The sequence below is a fragment of the Eschrichtius robustus genome, chromosome 3 (assembly GCF_028021215.1).
Source record: "Eschrichtius robustus isolate mEscRob2 chromosome 3, mEscRob2.pri, whole genome shotgun sequence".
NCBI lineage: Eukaryota > Metazoa > Chordata > Mammalia > Artiodactyla > Eschrichtiidae > Eschrichtius > Eschrichtius robustus.
In genome coordinates, this window is record NC_090826.1 from 43,165,774 (window position 1) to 43,181,564 (window position 15,791).

The following is a 15,791-nucleotide window of genomic DNA, read 5'->3' on the forward strand; positions in this document are numbered from 1 at the left end:
AGATTCCAGATTTAGAAATTCAATTTGCTTACTCAAATCCATCCTTGGATGTCTGATGGGCTTCTCTAACATATCAGAAACAGAACTCCTGGCATTTCCCCCACCACCACCATCTGCTTTATCCTCCATCTTCCCCCCTCTCAGTTTCTCTGGCCAAACAATATAGCATCTTCTTTGACTCTTCTCTTTCTCTCACATCTCGTCTCCAATCTGTCAGCAAATTTTTTGCTCCTTCCTTCAAAATATATTTAAAAAACTGGCCACGTTTTTCTTCAACCTTGGTCCCAGTCACTTTTCTCTCTCTCCTAGACTGCTGCCTTCTAATTGGTTTCCCTTCCTCCACGCACGCTACCTTTCAGTTTATTTTCAGCACAGCAGCCACTGTTAAAAACCTACGTCAGATGATGTCACTCCTCTACGCAAAACTCTGCACTGACTCCCCATCTCCCTTACTGTAAAAACCCAAGTCTTTACAATGGCCCCATGTGATCCCATCTCCCAGCTTCATTTCCTACTGCTCTCTCCCTTGCCCACTCTATTTCAGCCACACTGGCCTTACTGCTGCTTCTCAAACATGTCAGATATGCTCCCTTCTCAGGATCTTTCACTGATTATCCCCTCTTCCTAGAAAGTTCTTCCCCCAAGTATCCACATGCCTCAATCCCCCATCTCTTTGAAGTCTTTGCTCAACTGGTAACTTCTCAGTGAGGCCTTCCTCACCACCACCCACCACCATCTCCCTCCACTGATTCTCCTTCATATACAGCATATAATTTTATTTATTTTCTAGAAGAGCTTTATTGAGATAATTCACATACCATACAATTCACCCATTTAAAGTGTACAAGTCAATGGCTTTTAGTATATTTACAGAGTTGTGGAACCATGACCACAACAATTTTAGAACATTTTTGTCACTGCAAAAAGAAACCCCATACCCATTAGCAAGTCACTCCCTATTTCCCTCCCAATCACCCCAGCCCTAGGCAACCACCAATCTACTTTTTATCTCTATAGCTTTGTCTATTCTAGATATTTTATATGAATGGACTCATACAACGTGTTTTTTTGTGACTGGCTTCTTTGCGACTTAGCATGTTTTCAAGTTACATCTGAGTTGGTATAAAATAATTAAATAGCTTTATGAGATATAACCATAAAAGTTATATATAACCATAAAAGTTGCCCATTGTAAGTATACAATTCAGTGAGTTTTAGTAAATATATACAGTTGTGCAATGATCACCACAATTCAGTTTTATAACACTTCCACAACCTAAAAAGTTCCTTCATACCATTTAGGAGTCAATTCTCATTCCCATTTCAAGCCCCAGGCAACCAGTGACCTGCTTTCTGTTGCTATAATTTTACCTTTTATAGACATTTCACATAAATAGAATCATATAATATGTAGTCTATGGTAATGTGTAGTCTACTGTATTCTTTTTTTTTTGTTTTGTAGTCTACTGTATTCTTATACCCAGTATATTTTGAGATTCATCCATGTTACTGCATGTATACGTAGTTTGTTCCTTTTTATTGCTGAGTAGTATTCCATTGTATGGATATACATTTGATGGACATTTAGACTGATCCTAGTTTTGGCTACCACGAGTAATAGAACATATTTCCTTCTACTAGAATGTAAGCTCCATGAGTCCAGGGATATTTGCGAATTTTGTTCACTGCTATATTCCCAGTTCCCAGTATACAAGAGGTACTCCATTACTATTTAGTGCATGATGAGTAACATAATAAAGATGTTAATTCTCTCCTAATTAATCTATACACTCCAATGAAAATCCTAACAAGATTTTCCAAGGAACCTGAAAAGCTTTGGAAGAACATATTCTAAAACATATTTGGAAGAACAAAGAAAAAAACCAAAAACAGCATTATAAAATGTAAAAAGGACTTACCCTATAAGATATTGTGAATTACTGGAAAGCTAAAATAACTAAGACAGTTTGGTTTGATGCAAGGATAGACAAATAGATCAAAGGAAGAGAAAACAGAACTTAGACACAGATCTAGATATACAGAAAAAATGATGAGAAGGCATGACATTAAAACTGACTGGAGGAAAAGAGAACTAACTATTCGTTAAATGATGCTGGGCATACCCATATGGCAAGAAGGAAAAATTATAAGTCTCTAAATCATACCAAACAGAAAAATTAATTCCAGGTATATTACAGACCTAATGTGAAAGACAAAACTTTAAAATGTGCAGAAGAAAATACAGATCTCAGTGTAAGAAAGAATTTCTTAAAACAAAAAAAGATAAACCATTTTGAAAATGACATGTTTATTTATTCATCTATGTGCTAGACCTTATGCTTAATGATAAAGGATACAGAGATTAGGGGCTTCCCTAGTGGCGCAGTGGTTAAGAATCCGCCTGCCAATGCAGGGGACATGGGTTCGAGCCCTGGTCCAGGAAGATCCCACATGCCGCGGAGCAACTAAGCCCGTGCGCCACAACTACCGAGCCTGCACTCTAGAGCCCACGCGCCATAACTACTGAAGCCCATGAGCCTATAGCCTGTGCTCCGCAACAAGAGAAGCCACCGCAATGAGAAGCCCGCGCACTGCAACAAAGAGTAGCCCCCGCTCGCCACAATTAAGAGAAAGCCCGCGTGCAGCAACAAAGACCCAACACAGCCAAAAATAATAAATAAATAAATAAATTTATTAAAAAAAAAAAAGGATACAGAGATTAAAAAAAAAATACAATGGGAAATCTCTGTACAAGGGAGAGTTGAGAGACAGATGAATGCAACCTTGCCATTATCATTACCACCATGAAACACAGCAGCCAAGATGGCCAAATTTACATATCCTCTGACAACTGGGGTTCCTCATTTGAACCAGAGAAGATCATTTGAATGACTATTTTCCCAATTCTCTGAAGAATGGTAAATTACTAGTACCACTGCAGATGCACAGGAGAGAGGTTAATTCATTATATACAAAGGATTCCATAGGGAATTAGGACTTGATTGTCTCCAGGAATCACGGGTGAGAAAGAAGAATGGATTGATAACTCCTAAGGCATGTGTCTTCACGAGGTGGGCAGAGATCTCGAAGAGAGTGAAGTAAAATTGTGAACACAAATTTCTAAAAGTAACAGTATCTTTTAAATAACATACTGTTCAAAGACCCCAGTGATCATTCATCAGAATAAGAATCTAAGAAAATAGAAGAAAAACTTATCAGAAGAAGGTCTTTGAATGATTGCATGACTTATACAAGATAGCATCATCATAATGATAGCAAACATTTTCAATGGCCCTTACATTGTGCTAGGTACTGTTACAGTCTCTTTATATATATTAACTCATTTACACCCCATATGACAAATCTATGAGGTAGATACTATTATTCACATTTTACACATGAGAAAACTGAGGCACAGATTAGCAAGTAACTTGTTCAAAGATACAATTAAGCAAGTGATAAATTCAAACTAGGTTTGTTTTTTTTGTTTTTAATTTTTATTGGAGTATAGTTGCTTTACAATATTGTGTTAGTTTATACTGTACAGCAAAGTAAATCAGCTATACATATACACATATCCCCTCTTTTTTTGGATTTCCTTCTCATTTAGGTCACCACAGAGCATTGAGTAGAGTTCCCTGTGCAATACAGTAGGTTCTCATTTCTCATTCCAGAGTCTGAGCTCTGCTATATGCTATGCTACACACTGTCTGTAGACTAAATGTTTCACACGTGTGCCACTATTTTTCAAATATATGCAGATGCTTCTGTGATTAAATAAGACACTGAACAATGTTTTTAATAATTGCTTTTTAACTTATATTTTCTCAACCAACTGATTAATTTAAAAGTACAACTACTACCATGCTGCTTTCCTTAAAAAATTCCCTTAAAAGAGCCAACACAATGGATGATCAATGAAAGACTCTTCTTGGGCTAACATTCCATGAGTCTAGGTGATTACAGATTCATAATGGTGAGCTCTGCTAGTACTTTATTATTAATTTAGCAGCATGCCTAAATTTTTAACCTTGCCTACACTGTTAACTGATCCATACTCAAAATGGAGATATTAGATATGCACCTCACATTGGCTCTCAATAAACACATGCTAGTTTTCATTGTCCCTCTCCTGATTCTTTTTTTTTTTTTGCCTTTGTTTCTTCCTATTCCAAATGTCTAACTTTCTTAAAAAAATAACTCATTGCAAAGGAGATTTCTTTAATCACTCTGCTATTTCAAAAATATACGATGGTTCCCTCTTATCTATAGGATAAAGTAAAACAGGCTACAAGATACCTTAGAACCTTCAATTCTGGGCCCCACATTATCCTTCCTCTTTTACTACCCTCTTTTCTTCATGGTCACCTGTGCCCCATCCTCAATAGACCCTCTTCTTTCTCCAATAGACAATATACTTCAATGTCCGTGTGCCTTTCCTACACCATCTGCTCTGCCTTGAATGCCCTTCCACACCATTGCTATCTGGAAGCTCACTTTTCATTCTTCGAGGCCCAGCCAAATTTAATATCCTCTGACCCACCTTGAAGTTCCTTTACCTGTGCTCTTACAGCAGTTTGTACCTAACCTCTATTATGACACTTACTACACTGTATTATAGTTACCTCTAAATAATAACCTGCTGAAGGACAGAGCCAATGCCTCATCTTTCTTAGAGGTTCCACAATCTAGTACAATGCCTTGCACATTCCAGACGATTAATTAGGCAATGATTCGTTAACTATCACAAGGATTCTAGTATCTGGGAGAAACCAGTGGGAAACGTGCCTGAGGCTGACAGAAAGGGCTTTATGTTCTTTCAACATACTATGGGAAAGCTTCACTCTGTATTTAAACTATAGCAAAATATTAAAACTAGCCTCTGACCTATAATAAATGCATTTTGTTAAATTAAAATAATATCTAAATTTCTATACTGATTCAATATTTGTACAGTCTATAGACCAAGACTGATTTGACATTTAAAATTTCCAGGGACTTCCCTGGTGGTCCAGTGGTTAAGACTCCATACTTCCAATGCAGGGGACCCGGGTTCAATTCCTAGTCGGGGAATTAAGATCCCACATCCCACGTGGCGCAGCCAAAAGGTTTAAAAAATTTTTTTAAATAATAAAATTTCCATTATATGGAAATAATCTTTATTGATTTAGCATGTCACTGTGGCATATATCTTTCTCATGCTTTTAAACTTATGAATTTTTTTTTACATTTATATTATATTCTATTCTTACTCTTCAGGAAGGTATAGTAACAGCTTCACTTTAATGCAGTAGCTTGAAAAACTACAGTGGTTTGAAAAATTCTCATAATTCAATTATAAAATATTTTGAAAGCATGCCACCTGCAGATCTAAAGTAATTTTATATTTGGGAAAACAATCCACTGTCAATACTCTGTTCATAAAATTATTATATGGTTTATATATAATGATATGCTGATCCAAAAAGCATTTTTTAAGAAATGCTTAATAGGAATAGGAAAAATATGTTACTTATTCCCATCTTCAAATATCCTAGTCTACTTTCCTACCCTCTCCCAAACCCTGAAGAAAAATCTTGGACTTCACATCACTAATAATACCTAGTCTTTATAAATAGGTGTAATTATGATGTCTCTACTTACATTGTAAGTACAATTAAGAAAAATAAAATTTGCCTTAAAAGGGTCACGTAATGTAAGAAAATGTCTAGGACATAAAGCTAATTTTTGAAAGTTGAATACAGGGACTTCCCTGGTGGCGCAGTGGTTAAGAATCCATCTGCCAAGGCAGGGGACATGGGTTCCATCCCTGGTCCTGGAAGATCCCACATGCCGTGGAGCAACTAAGCCCATGCGCCACAACTACTGAGCCTGCGCTCTAGAGCCCGCGAGCCACGACTACTGAAGCTCGCACACTCTAGGGCCCGTGGCAACTACTGAATCCCGCGCACCTAGAGCCCGTGCTCCACAACAAGAGAAGCCACTGCAGGAGAAGCCCGTGCACCGCAACGAAGAGTTGCTCCCACTCGCCATAACTAGAGAAAGCCCATGCACAGCAACGAAGACCCAACGCAGCCAAAAAATAAAAAATAATAAAAATTAAAAGTTGAATACAAAGGCATATACAGTATAATGGCAAATAAATATAAAGCCATTTATATACATTCATAGAAAATATAGCAAATGGTTAACAATGGCTCTCCCTGGAATGTGAAATTGTAGGGTTTCTTTCTTTTTATATTTTTCTCTATTTTACATGATTACTAGGGGCCCATATTACTTTTATAATCATAAAATGTCAAGTTTGCAGTTTTTTAAGTATCACATACCTCTCATGGTTTCATACCAATATAAAAATATTCCGATGTAACTGAATTTTTATATACGAACTACCAGTAGTGGGATTGATGCTGGTTTCCTTTAATAAAATGAACCAGACTTCAAAACTTGCATTTTTAGAGAGTCACTTTAAACACACCCCTAGAAGAAAAGTTTATGCAAGAGGAAAGGGAATAAACAAGCCAGTATAATATTTACTCATTCTTGCCCTTTCTCTTCCAAAGAGCAAACACATTCACTCAAATTTCCCAACCTCACTTCTTAGCTATAGTAAAAATCCACATAGTAACACAAAAATACAGGCCTTAAGCGAAAGGTTACTGAGAAACTACCTCACATTAGTGACATATTTTAAGCTGAATAGATGTCCATATTAAAATTAATTATAATTAATGTTTCTCCATGTCTCATCTAAATATGAAAAAGATCTCTAAAAAAAATTCCAACATTAATCCACACACAAAAAGGTCTTCTTTTTCAGTAAGCAAACTTAGTAAACTGCACAAAATCAAAATGAACAGATGCAAACATACACGTGAACAAGAATAAGAATCAAACTTCACTGTAAAATTACTTGGTTAAGACTACCACCACTGTAATGCATTTTCACAACAATTTCAATATCCAAATATACTTGGCTATTTTATTTTGGTACAGATTTGCTTATCCTGAGACTAAGTAAAGGCAACAGATGTACATCTCCCTCCCTGCCCCCACCTCCTGCCCACCCTTGACTAGGGCAGCAGCAGGTTCTCTTAGCAAACAGTGTCTTCCACTAAACTAGGATAACTTTCTTTTAATCTTAAGGTAGCCCTTTGGGAAAATCCTCTCCTGAATTAGTGCACAACCTCAGTTACTATCAAATGCCATCTCATCAAGTGAGTGACTAAAGACATTTGCAGATGCCTTCCTAGTTACGCTCTATTTTCCATGATCATCCTCTACTTGCTCACTTGTGTCATCAACAACAAAAGAAAAGAGGATAGCAGCAACTAGAAAATGGCAAGGATAAAGTGAACAAGACTACTGTAATGCGTTGCCAAGGTCTGTTTTAGAAAAATACCAAAGCAAGCCACATCCAAGGTTCCTCATCCAGGAATGAAGGGATCCTTGAACTGGGATCTTGGCTTTATTTTAAAATAAACTTCAAAAAAATAATAAAAATAAAAATAAATTTCAAGGAAAGTGTCCTATTTTCTAGAAATCACATAAGTTAAAGAAAATGATAAATTTGTCCCCATTCCTCCATATCCCCTCAAGTGCTACAGGGGGTAGTGGAAATAAAATTTAAACAAATACATAAAAATTCTCAGCTATATTTAAGAATAAAATAATTCATTTTAGCAACCCAAGTCAGTTGTACAACTAAAGAGGTAAATCTATGAAACATGAATACATTTGTATCTGTTTCATATAAATACAGAGTAAAAAATAAACAACAGGACACTAATTTATGAATAAAACTTTAAAAAAACCCAAACCATACATACAGTATATCTATACTTGTACACTAGTATATCCATACTTGAAGAATTATTAAAAAGAACAAAGGTAATTTGAAGTATTTTGGTAATCTTACAGAAAATGCTATTTAATTGATTAAAAAAAAATTCTACAGACTAATCCAAAACTAGAAATAATCAGGTACATTCATTATGTTGGCCTAATTCTCAAAATGGAAGTTACAGGAATATTCTCTCTTTGTTTAAAAATTTATTTATTTTTGGCTGTGTTGGGTCTTCGTTGCTGCGCATGGGCTTTCTCTAGTTGGGGCGAGCGGGGGCTACTCTTCGTTGCAGTGTGTTCTCATTGGGGTGGCTTCTCTTGTTGTGGAGCATGGGCTCTAGGCACGTGGGCTTCAGCAGGTGTGGCACATGGGCTCAGTAGTTGTGGCTCACGGGCTCTAGAGTGCAGGCTCAGTAGTTGTGGCGCATGGGCTTAGTTGCTCCGCGGCATGTGGGATCTTCCCGGACCAGGGCTCGAACCCGTGTCCCCTGCATTGGCAGGAGGATTCTTAACCACTGCACCACCAGGGAAGCCCCTAGGAATATTCTTCATATAAAAAAGTATCAACTATAGAGCAAGATGTTTAAGTCAAAGACCAGAAAGGGAGTCTATTAAACTAGGGTAGATGTTAGAAAACCCTACTAACAGCCTGCCTTTATTTCTCAATCATATGCTTCTCAGCATGCTCTAAGAACATTATCGCCAGGAAAAGAATGTTGAGCTCATGTATCTAATTTTATTTCTACCCAAAATAAGTCATCCTTCTTCATCTAGGGAAAAAAAATATGGGCAATTACTATGAACTACTAAATCTTTACTGATAAAGTTTAAATAATTGGGAGCTTCTCTCTCATGAAGGTAGTATGAACAATATGGAAATGTCTGACTCTTCATGATACCAGCTGTGCTCCCAATCCATTCTGCCTGTGGTTTCTGGGTGTGTGTTGCCCTATTTTTAATTTCATGCACAAAATGGAAGTTCATTCATTTCTACTGTCAATATCTTCCTTAAATTTACCTCCATCTAAGAATATATTACCATACATGGTGAAAGATAAGATCCAAGGTACAATTTCTAAGCTTAAGGAGCTCACAATATAAGCTATAAGATATTGCAATCTATATACATACACATTAAAATAGTATGATAAGGTAACGTACTGAGCGTGCCATATAAGTGTATACACACTCCTCCGGGAGTTCCAACACAGGAAAGACAGGTATAGACTGAAGGGACAGAGAAGAGAAAGTTTAGAAAAGTGGTGAGTTTGAGCTGGACTTTAAGGCATGGGTAGAGTTCACATAAGCAGGGGGGGTAAGGAACACTCTAGATTGCAACAACAAAAGGTATAAGGGTGGGAATAAAAAAGAGCATGTGTATGGCGCACAGTTCCGAAGCAGGCAATCAAAAAATAAGTAATACAAGAGGATGGCCTATAATTTTTTTTCCAATTCCAATATATCCATGAGGATGACATCCTCCCATTATTAACAGTAGCAGTGGGCAGCAGTGAAGATTTTCACATCTGAGAGTCATAACTAAAATTGGTTGAGGAAGAAAGGCAGGAGGAGGATGGAGTAAGCACTTACATCTGACGTCAAAATTTCAGATGTTAGGTGATAGGGGCGGCAATAGTGAGAAAGAAAAACACTGACAGAAACAGGAAAGTTCAAAACTTGAAGCCAATTTTTTTCAACAACATGAGACTCATTTTAGATATACTGGCTTTGAAATGATAAACCTCAAAATGCCTAACTGGAGATGTCAGACTGGCACTCAAGAGAACTGAGGGCTTGACAAATATTTGTGAGTTATCAGCACATGGATGACAGGGGGTATGGAAAAGGGAGGAAAGAGGGGGTCGGAGTGTGTCCGTCAATCCCTGGCAAAGGCAACAGAAGCAAAAGGTCAAAGAGGTAGGGCTATGAATATCTAGGAGAATGCAACCCAAGAAATCAGTAACCAATGTAGGAAGGACCAATGGATTTGGCCTTAAGATTATTCTTGGTCCAGGGGAGATAAATTAAGCACAATGGTATGGGTGAACAGGAAACTAAGTAGGGTTACTGAAAAGCTAGGAAGGGGGAAAAGGGCCACACAAAGAAACAACAATAGAGAAAAACAGGCTGGCAGCTAAAGTGACAGCAACAACAACAACAACAACAAAAAAGGTATTTTCAAATTGGTTAGTCCTATATGCAGATAGCCATGTGAAGATAGAAGTCAGAGAAGAAAGGGCATGATGATGAAGGGAGAGTAACAAAGAGATGACAGTAAGGTATACAATACTACTACTAATTAGAACATATACTGAACGCTTACCTTGTGCCAATCACGCTGAGGCACTTTACCTGCATTATATCATTTTATTCTAACAGCAAACTCTGTTTGGTATTTTTATTATCTCATGTTACAGAAGAGAAAACTAATGTGTAGAGTGGTTGAATTTCTTCCTTAGGATCTCAAACCTTGGAAGAGCCAGAACCAGGAACTGAATTAAGTTTGTCTGATACCAAGTCGTTTCCTATAAACTTCTATGCAAAACTGAGAAGCATACATATGAGAGGATGAATTCCTAAATATCTGTTGACTACCCTGAAGAAAATTTTTAATAAAACTGTACATATGCAGTTTAAGGTAGGAAAGAATGTGGGTCTACCTTCTCCCTATAACAACAACAAAAAGCTCAAACCATAAACATTTGAGATAGAACATCCTTTTACAGTTTCCCCTCCTTGGATCATTTTGGGCCTAGTTTCTCCATGGAACTTGACAAACTAGCAGTGTATATCATATGAGTTAAGTGATCATCTCACGACATAAAATAGGAAGTTAATCGCTGGTTTGCTCTTTAAGAAAAAAGTCTTGAACTGTAAGTTTTCAAGATGGTAATTCATGGGAATACACACAGGAAACAAACATGTAGAAATTAATTATGTAGCAGATTTTCTAATTTAACTGAATTAGGAAGACTATATAAATGCTAAAAAAAAAACCTAATCTTTTGGCACTTTGGTCACATCTAAAGAGGCTTTGAAAGTTTGGTTTCTGTGCTTGAGATATGAGCTCATATAATCACTATCTGTGACTTTATAAATATGGAGAAAAGCAAGAATACTCAGAAAAGCCAAGTTTGGATTAGGCAGAAAGACATTTATTGATGGTCAATATTCCCTTCATGTCTTCATTTTGGCATTATTCATTAGCACCTACATTAGAAAGCGGGGTCAGAAAGAAGCAGTGAAGTTCTTTGATTCTGATAGTTATTAATAAGCTCTAGTAAACTGCCTTTTGCCAGAGAAATTAGAAGATAAGCATTAGGAGTTCAAGTTAGTTACAGATCGGAGTTATTCATGTTATTCCTAGTCTGTGCCTCATTACCAATGGCTAAATCAGAGTTAACTCAATAGGTAATACAATATACTTGTTACCATTTTCAGGTAAGTTGTCTTGCTCCAGAAAATTGAAAATAATCACTAAAATGAAAAGTTTTAATTACTTGTAGATGTCAATTATCCATGTTATTCTTAATCTAGTATCTCATTACCATGGACAATACAACACCTGTACTGGGGTGGAATGAGTAATGAATCTACTAATGCAAAGCTTTAATCCTATGTTTTTTTTTTTCAATGAACTTGCATGCTCAACCATTAGAACTTGGCCTATACTAACCACGCTCCAAGATATCTTTTATTTACAGCACCTTATGCAAAAAAATTCAACAATTTAGACTTCCTCTGCCAAGCACACATTTTGGATTCAGCAAAGCTTAAGAATTACCATATACCTTACCATCACCACTAAGTAAAAGAAGGACAAGCATATAACAAAGCAATTTTGACTGATAATAAAACTTCTATAAATATAAGAAATCAAATATTCGAGGGGAGCTGATTTAGCCTGAAAAGAACAATGTAAATTTTAGTGTTCTCCCAAAGCAGCTATTTAAAATTCACATCCTCAAAAGATGCAATAGTGAAAAACCATAGATAGATGTACACAAATAAAAAAACTTGTCTACTGCAAAAACCTTTGTACTTTGAAACGTTATCTAGCTAAATTTAGAAGCTGTCCAATATTATATCAGTAACTATATCTATAGCTTCACATTGAGAAAACTTTTGAGATTATTTTATCTTCCATTCTTAAGCTATTTTCAGCAATAACTGCTTAAAGTCTATGACTCTTTTGCATTTAAGAAGCTCAAAAATTGCACAAAAATAATGTAATTGAGGTAACCATTCCATATCTCACTACCACAAAGAGAAATATATTAGTGATGACCTCTTAACTTTGTATCACCTTTAAGAAAATTCCAGTATAATAAGTACAATAATAGAATCAACTTCTAATAAGAAGTCTCTCTCTCTGGCTTCTTCCTCAGACCCTCAGTAAATCATTCTCCCCACCCTAGCATGGTCCACCTGTCAGACAATCTCTGGTGAATGTGCTACATTAAAACAAAATAATGGATCTAACAATTTTGCCCATTTCAAACTATCAGGACAAGGAAATCCAACATACAAGTAACATGTTAAGAAATGCCCATCCATGAGCTAGCTCTTAACTGGCAACTGCTACCAGTGCTTCGACATCCAACCTCCTGTATGTGCTGGTCTGGCATTTAAGAAATGGTGCTCCAATAACATGATCACATGCATTGCTTACTGCTCTAAATGAAACACTGCCCAATTTTCTGTATTTTTTAATGTTTGAAATACCTCTTTTGCGTCATTTCCCAATCAGAAACTGAAGTTTTATTGTCTTTTCTATTTGTAAAATGAAGCTACTTAGCACTTAGTGAAAATGAATTAAATCTCTTTATGCCAAAGTTTAAGATATCCTGGCTACTAAGCAACTTATAAAATACTATTGTAAATTGTTCCATATCATTTCCCACCCTATCATTATGAGAGACAGTCCTTTAAAATACTAGGTCTCCTAGCTAACAAAATCTCACACCCATGAAAAAGCAATCTGCGTTTTCATGGTGATGATGATGATCTCACATATTCAGTTTTATTAGCGTAATAATATTTATATCATAAGTCATTCAAACTTACCTTTAAGGATATAATATGCAGATAAATATCATCTTAAAATACCTTTAAAGCTAGAAATTTACACTGAAAAATACTGCTTGATCATTGTAGTGTAATCTTTGCAGGCCAGAATTAGGAGAAAAATAATCATTTTGCAAAAGATAAAGATTTATATATATATCACATAAATAATAGGCATTCCCTTGACCTACTCATCAACACCACAACCATCACATAGTAAACGACCCCATACATTTAAAATGAATCCTCCTAAATCAGATATGGAATACTGAATTTTACAGTTCACATACCTGAACCTCGCTTGTTCTCTGTTTAACAGTATCTTCTTTCTCCTTAAGGTCCTGTTCCACATTATTCTTTTCCCTAGAAGACCAGCAAACAATGCAAGAATATTTGAGAACATCAGCTACAGCCGGTATGGTTATCCATCCTCCTAATCCTGAATCGTTTTTTAAATACATAGTGAAACATTCAATTTTTAAATGAAGGGCAGATTTTTCTACCCTCTTTTAATTATTTATGCAACAGAAATCAATATAAGCTCTGTTTGTAAAAAAAAAAATCGCTTTCTCACTAAAATGTGGTGAAGAGAGAATAGATTAAAAAAGGAAGAGGAGAAAAATAATCAATGAAACACTCAGGTTTCACTGATCTCACTGTTGCTATGGAAATGCTGCCCAATGAAAATTGCTGGTGAAAAAAAGGAGGAGTTGCATCAGCTCTGAAGCTTAACCCTTAAGTATCACTGTGAAATAAAATGAAAATGGCTAATAGAAACAGTCAACAATATTAGGGAAAAGGACATTTACTGAAGTGTTAATTTCCTCTTAAATCTCACTTGTGTGCACCAATTTTAGAATGAAACAACAGAGAAAATAGAAAAAGACTGTCAATACCCAGGCCATTTGCTCTATTAAATACCACATCTGCTCAAAAGCTATTTTAGGACCACCCATAAATACCAATTGATCAAATATATAAGACAATGTACACTAAGTAAAAAAAGAATCACATTAGCATTTATCTCTTTCTACTCTTCTGGTCAAACATGTTAGGATCCACTTTTAGTTTGAAACATCATTATCTAAAGTCTTATATGCTTCCATCAGAGCTGGATTCCTAATAAGTGAATCTTAAGCAACCTTAGATTCAGAATTACAAAACAGAGCTATTTTTTTTTTTGACATAATAAATTTAAATGCCTGTCTGTACTGAAATCTACCCACCCCACCCTGACTCCTTTCACTTTCTTTTTCCACAAAATGAGAGGAAAAAGCCATAGATTTCTGCAGCAATACATTTTTGGGGTGGGGGAAAGGTAAAAGGCGGCAATAAGAAGGGAGGATGCCATTCAATAAGTCCTCCAGATTAGTACTGCAGAGTTTCTTCTTAGAGCTTCATGACTATATTTCAGTTTCATCCCAGACATAACCCAAACAGAGGCTCAGCCTCCATTAAGCTGAGGCATAAAGTAAAGTGAGAAAATTACACCAAAGGAGATACTTAAGGGACAACTACATGCTACATTTATATTTCTCATCTTTTTTGAGGTGAGATTTTAAATGTAGACAAAAATCAACTGTTTCGGATATGCAGGTGCAATGCTCTTAAGATTTATATGGGAGGAAAAAAAGCACAATAATAAAGCTATTTGTATACTGTTACTTTTAAATACTTGAGATGGCCAAGGAGCTCACTAACCGTTCGTCAGATGGGGCAAAATGTGGGTCAAGATGTCAGTGGAGATTTTAAACATTCTCTTACCATGTGAGTCATTGTTGCAGCCCGTTACTCCCATACCTCAATCTACTTATTAAGCAAAGCTCATTCCCCACTTCCAATCCGTATAAAATTAGATAAAATTGAACACTAGAAAAACACAGGAAGAAACATCTAAATATGCTCCACAGATTCTGCAAGTGCAATCTTGGAAATCTTTTCCTTCCTCCTTATGGGAGCAGGAGAGTGCTTTCAGTCCTGCCGCAGCAGGTCAAGGATGAGTCACATGAAACACCAGCCTCCTCCCTTCATCCCAAATCCTCAGGCATTCCACACTAGGTCAATATCAGCTCAGCTCCTACTTTCTGACAGTAGATAATGACAAAAACAGAAGACGCAACATGGTATCATAGACCAAAACTGCACACACTAATGTGCATGTTTGTATTCAGTCCTTTCTTGCTCCCCTGTTAACTGCTGTCACTGTGTCTGCTCAGAAGATAAAGTGCGCATGCAGGAAAACAGGGCTGCAAGAAGGCCGCGAGCTGACTTAACACAGCCAAGACACAAGAACGGGAGAGCAAAAGAAGGAAGCTCACTTAGTGAAAAAAGAAAACAGATTACAAAGGACACTCAGCTCTAACCTGCAAACAGTCTATGTTTGGCTAAAATGGAGGAAGCTTAGAAAGTACAAACTTCTCTTCATAATTTTGGGTGTGGCAGGGTGCGGAGCAGTAGTGATGTCAAACATCCTGAAGACCATTCTCAACTAAATAAAATATGTGAATCATTAGGGATTAATTTCTCTTAGTCTGAGATCAATTAAATTTAACTTTCAATCCACTTTTATCTAGTAAAATTCTGGTCTAATAAGTCCTTTTATTACCAAAACCAAGTAGTATAACATAAGTACTAAACAGAAAACTTTAAAAATAATAAAATGATCAGTTATATTATTTTCTATACAAAACATTATTAATGAAAATCTGTCCTATAAACCAGAGTGAAAATCAAATAATTTTCTCATTAATTTAGATTATAATTTCAGAGATACCAAATTATTATACTGTGGTATTCCATAGACACTTAACCTCTATAGCTATCCTTCTCATTTCAGGCAAGTAAAAATATCTAAACACACATTCAGGTACACTAACGAT

At 36.2% G+C, this 15,791-nt stretch overlaps 1 protein-coding gene across 3 annotated transcripts in view; it reads right to left on the bottom strand.

Moving 5' to 3' along the window:
- Positions 1–15,791, bottom strand: part of EPS15 (epidermal growth factor receptor pathway substrate 15) — a 157,322-nt gene that overhangs the window by 53,494 nt on the left and 88,037 nt on the right. For all 3 annotated transcript variants that reach the window (XM_068539856.1, XM_068539857.1, XM_068539855.1), the window contains exon 13: positions 13,203–13,275. In XM_068539856.1, coding sequence (XP_068395957.1) covers positions 13,203–13,275 — 73 coding nt within the window. The remainder of the gene's footprint in view (positions 1–13,202; positions 13,276–15,791) is intronic.